Below are 4,794 nucleotides of genomic sequence, written 5' to 3'. Positions count from 1 at the left end.
TTTTTTTTTTTTTTTTTTTTGGTGAGACAGGGTTTCACTCAGATCACCCAGACTGGAGTGTGATGGTACAATCTTGGCTCACTGAAACCTCTGCCTCCCAGGCTCAAGCAATTTTCCTGCCTTAGCCTCTCAAGTAGCTGGGACTATAGGCATGCGCTACCACACCCAGCTAATTTTTGTATTTTTTGTAGAGATGAGGTTTCACCATGTTGCCCAGGCTGATCTCAAGCTCCTGGGCTTAAGCGATCCACTCACCTCAGCCTCCACAAGCGTTGGGATTATAGGCATGAGCCACCACACCTTTCAATATATTACATTTTCTTTTTTTCTTTCTTTTTTTTTCTTTTTTTGGAGACAGAGTCTCACTCTGTTGCCCAGGCTGGAGAGCAGTGGCACGATCTCGGCTCACTGCCACTTCTGCCTCCCTGGTTCAAAGGATCCTTCTGCCTCAGCCTCCCAAGTAGCTGGGTCTACAGGCACGTGCCACCATACCCAGCTAATTTTTGTATTTTTTTATTAGAGACAGGGTTTCACCATGTTGGCTAGGCTGGTCTCGAACTCGTGACCTCAGGGGATCTGCCTGCCACCACTTGCCAAAGTGCTGGGATTACAGATGTGAGCCACTGTACCCCGCCTACATTGTCTAAGCCTTTTAAGATTCTTATGGTTTCATCTAAATGGTTCACATTTTTGTTTATTTTATTTTAGGTTCAGGGGCACACATGCAGGTTATATGGGTAAACTCATGTCACAGGGGTTTGTTGTACAGATTATTTTGTCACCCAGGTACTAAGCCTAGTACCCAATAGTTATTTTTTTCTGACCCTCTCCCTCATCCCACTCTCCACCTTCTAATAGGCCTCAGTGTATGTTGTTCTCCTCTATGTGTCTAAGAATTCTCATCATTTAGATCCCACTTATAAGTGAGGACATGCGGTGTTTAGTTTTCTGTTCCTGTGTTAGTTTGCTAAGGATAATGGCCTCCACCTCCATCCATGTTCCCTCAAAATACATGATCTCATTGTTTATATGGCTGCATAGCATTCCATGGTGTATATGGACCACATTTTCTTTATCCAGTCTGTCATCATGAATATTTAGGTCGATTCCATGTCTTTGCTATTGTGAACAGTGCTGCAGTGAACATTCATGTGTGTGTGTCTTTAAGGTAGAATGATTTATATTCCTCTGAGCATATGATCAGTCATGGGATTGCTGGGTCGAATAGTAGTTCTGTTTTTAGCTCTTCGGGGAATTGTCCCACTGCTTTCCACAATGGCTGAATTAATTTACACTCCCAGCAATGGTGTATAAGCATCCCGTGTTCTCCACAACCTTGCCAGCATGTTATTTTTTGACTTTTTAATAACAGCCATTCTGACTGATGTGAGATGCTATTTCATTGTGATTTCAATTTGCATTTTTCTAATAATCAGTGATATTGAGCTTTTTTCATATGCTTGTTGGCTGCATGTATGACTTCTTTTGAAAAGTGTCTGTTCATGTCCTTTGCCCACTTTTTAATGGGGTTGTGTTTTTTCTTATAAATTTGTTTAAGTTTCTTATAGATGCTGGATATTAGACCTTTGTCATATGCATAGTTTGCAAAAATTTTCTCCCATTCTGTTGGATGGCTTTTCATCCCGTTGATAGTTTCTTTTACTGTGCAGAAGTTCTTAAGTTTAATTAGATCCCATTTGTCAGTTTTTGCTTGTGTTCCAATTCCTTTTGGCATCTTTGTCATGAAATCTTTGCCCATTCCTCAGTCCAGGTTGGTATTGCCTAGGTTGTCTTCCAGGGTCCTTATAGTTTTGGGTTTTACATTTAAGTCTTTAATCCAACTTGAGTTGATTTTTGTATATGGCATAAGGTAGAGGTCCAGTTTCAATTTTCTGCATATGCCTGGCCAGTTATCCCATCACCATTTATTAAATAGGGAGTTCTTTCCCCACTGCTTGTTTCTGTCAGCTTTGTTGAAGATCAAATAGTTGTAGGTGTGTAGCCTTATTTCTGGGGTCTCTATTCTGTTCCATTGAACTGTGTCTGTTTTCGTACCAGTACTATGCTGTTTTGGTTACTGTGGTCTTGTAGTTTAGTTTGAACTTAGGTAATGTGATGCCTCTAGTGTTGCTCTTTTTGTTTAGAATTTCCTTGGCTATTGGGGCTCTTTCTGGTTCCATAGAAGTTTTTAAATAGTTTTCTCTAGCTGTGTGAAGATTGTTGTTGATAGTTTTATAGAAATAGTATTGAATCTGTAAATTGCTTTGGGCAGTATAACCATTTTAATGATATAGATTCTTCCTATCCTTGAGCATGGGATGTTTTTCCATTTGTTTGTGTCATCTCTGATTTCTTTAAGCAGTATTTTGTAATTCTCATCGTAGAGATCTTTTGGCTGCCTGGTTAGCTGTATTCCTATGTATTTTATTCTTTTTATGGCAATTGTGAATGGGATTGTGTTTTTGACTTGGTTGTTGGCTTGGCTGTTGTTGGTGTGTAGGAATGCTAGTGACTTTTGTACATTGATTTCATATCCCAAAACTTTGCTAAAGTTGTTTATCAGCTAAAGGAGCTTTTGGGCCGAGACTATGGAGTTTTCTAGATACAGACTCATGTCATCTGCAAACAGAGACAGTTTGACTTCCTCTCTTCCTGTTTGGATGCCTTTTTTTTTCTTTCTCTTGCTTGATTGCTCTGGCCAAGATTTCCAATACTATGTGGTAAAAGAGCGCATGCCTGTCTTCTGCCAGTTTACGAAGGGAATGCTTCCAGCTTTTCTCCATTCCATATAATGTTGGCTGTGGGTTTGTCATAGATGGCTCTTATTATTTTAGATATGTTTCTTTAAGTATTGTTTATTTTAAATGAAAATACTTCCCCTTCTGATGACTTGTATCTTCCTTCAATCTATTTTATTGTTTCTGAATTTTGACCTATAGCATCATAAAATAGTTTTATATTTATAGCATAATATATAGAAACCAAAAGTAAAGAAGATTACATCACTGTTAAACTGACATTACTCATGTTCTGGATTTCAAAATTTTTAAAATTAGCTACATAGAAGTTTTACTTTTAAAAGGTAATTTTGTTAAATTTTAATATTTTCCATAAGCAATAAAAATGAAAGCTCTAAGTTTTGCCACAGAGTGGGGAAGAAATAGCTGCTTAATTATTATTTCAAAAGTGTAACCATGTAATAGGCACTATTTTTTTTTTTTTTGCTACAATATTTTTATGTGTTTTATGTTATCTAGAGTAAAATCTCAAAATTAAATATTTGTTTACTATGGTTTTGATCTGTCCCTTTTCTATTTTCATGCTATCCAATGGTTAGATACAAAAAAACCTCTATTTACTAGCTTTCAAGAAGAGCAAAAAATCATCCCACTGCCTGCTAACTGCCCATCTGTTGCGGTTATGGATGTTTCTGAGAATATTAGAGCAAAAATTTATGCTATATTGGGCAAACTAGGTAAGAAGTTCTCTTCAAATTTGCAAGAGTCTATCTGTTTTGCTAAGTATACACACTGATTTTACTTTGGAGTCAGTTTTTCAAATATAATGAGCAAAAGTCTCTTTACACAGAGAAATGCATTTTCCATTGTTACCCCAATTCCCAAACTGCACCCCTCACCAATTAAATCAGAATCTCTGTGTGTGGGATCCAGGCAATAGTATTTTTTAAAGTTCCCCAGGCAATTCCAATGTGCAGATAGGATTAAGGATAGTTAGTTTAGATGATTAAGCTTAAAATACTAACATTCTGAGTCACTTCAGTTTTTTTTTAAGACTTTGCTTTCTATTAAGTAAAAAGTTATCAAACACTTTTCAGCTTCTGAAGTAAGATATTATTGTCTGACTACAACACAGCAAGAAACTATTCCTATATATTGGATGACCTGGCAGAAATTTGTTATAGAAGGAAGCCTACTCACAACCTACTCACAGAATTAACTTTATCATAAAGCAAGATGAAATCAAAAGTAACTTTGCATTTAAGATAGATAGATAGATAGATAGATAGATAGATAGATAGATAGATAAGATAGATAGATTCTTTTAATCACTTGCTCTGCTAAAGTAATTCTGTCTTTATAAACTTTATTTTAGATTTTGAAAATTTACCTGGCCTCTCTGCTGAAGATTTTGTCACCCTCTGTATCATACATAGATATCTTGATTTTAAAGTAAGTATCTTTTTAATAACCTGATTATTAAAATCTAGATAGCAAAAAAATAACTGGAAAATAAAAGATCTATTCATGGTTGTAAGCAATCATCTACATACTATATAGTTTTTATTTTTCATTTTGCATCTGATGCTATTGAAGAAATACAGCATACACCCATCCCATGATTGGGTGTTTTCCATGGGTTAAGATTTCATCCAACTTAGTTTATGAAAGAAGATGTACAAAACTGATATAAGCTGGGCGCGGTGGCTCACGCCTATAATCCCAGCACTTTGGGAGGCCGAGGCAGGCGGATCATGAGGTCAGGAGATCGAGACCATCCTGGCTAACACGGTGAAACCCTGTCTCTACTTAAAATACAAAAATTAGCCAGGCATGGTGGAGGGTGCCTGTATTCCCAGCTACTTGGGAGGCTGAGGCAGGAGAATGGTGTGAACCCGGGAGGCAGAGCTTGCAGTGAGCCAAGATCACACCACTGCACTCCAGCCTGGGCGACAGAGCGAGACTCTGTCTCAAAAACAAACAACAACAACAACAAAACCTGATATAAAACTATTCAGAAGCCTACCAAAATATATACATATATACATATATACAT

The 4,794-nt window shown here is 37.2% G+C and overlaps 1 protein-coding gene across 1 annotated transcript in view; it reads left to right on the top strand.

Moving 5' to 3' along the window:
* Positions 1 to 4,794, top strand: part of CFAP69 (cilia and flagella associated protein 69) — a 75,815-nt gene that overhangs the window by 61,958 nt on the left and 9,063 nt on the right. Inside the window, 2 exon segments of the mRNA XM_017889685.1 lie at positions 3,338 to 3,475; positions 4,114 to 4,190. Coding sequence (XP_017745174.1) covers positions 3,338 to 3,475; positions 4,114 to 4,190 — 215 coding nt within the window.

This window comes from Rhinopithecus bieti, unplaced genomic scaffold (assembly GCF_001698545.2).
Source record: "Rhinopithecus bieti isolate Rb0 unplaced genomic scaffold, ASM169854v2 scaffold_19669, whole genome shotgun sequence".
NCBI classification, from domain to species: domain Eukaryota; kingdom Metazoa; phylum Chordata; class Mammalia; order Primates; family Cercopithecidae; genus Rhinopithecus; species Rhinopithecus bieti.
The sequence above is the reverse complement of the archived record's forward strand: the minus strand, read 5'-3'. Positions and strand labels throughout refer to the sequence as shown.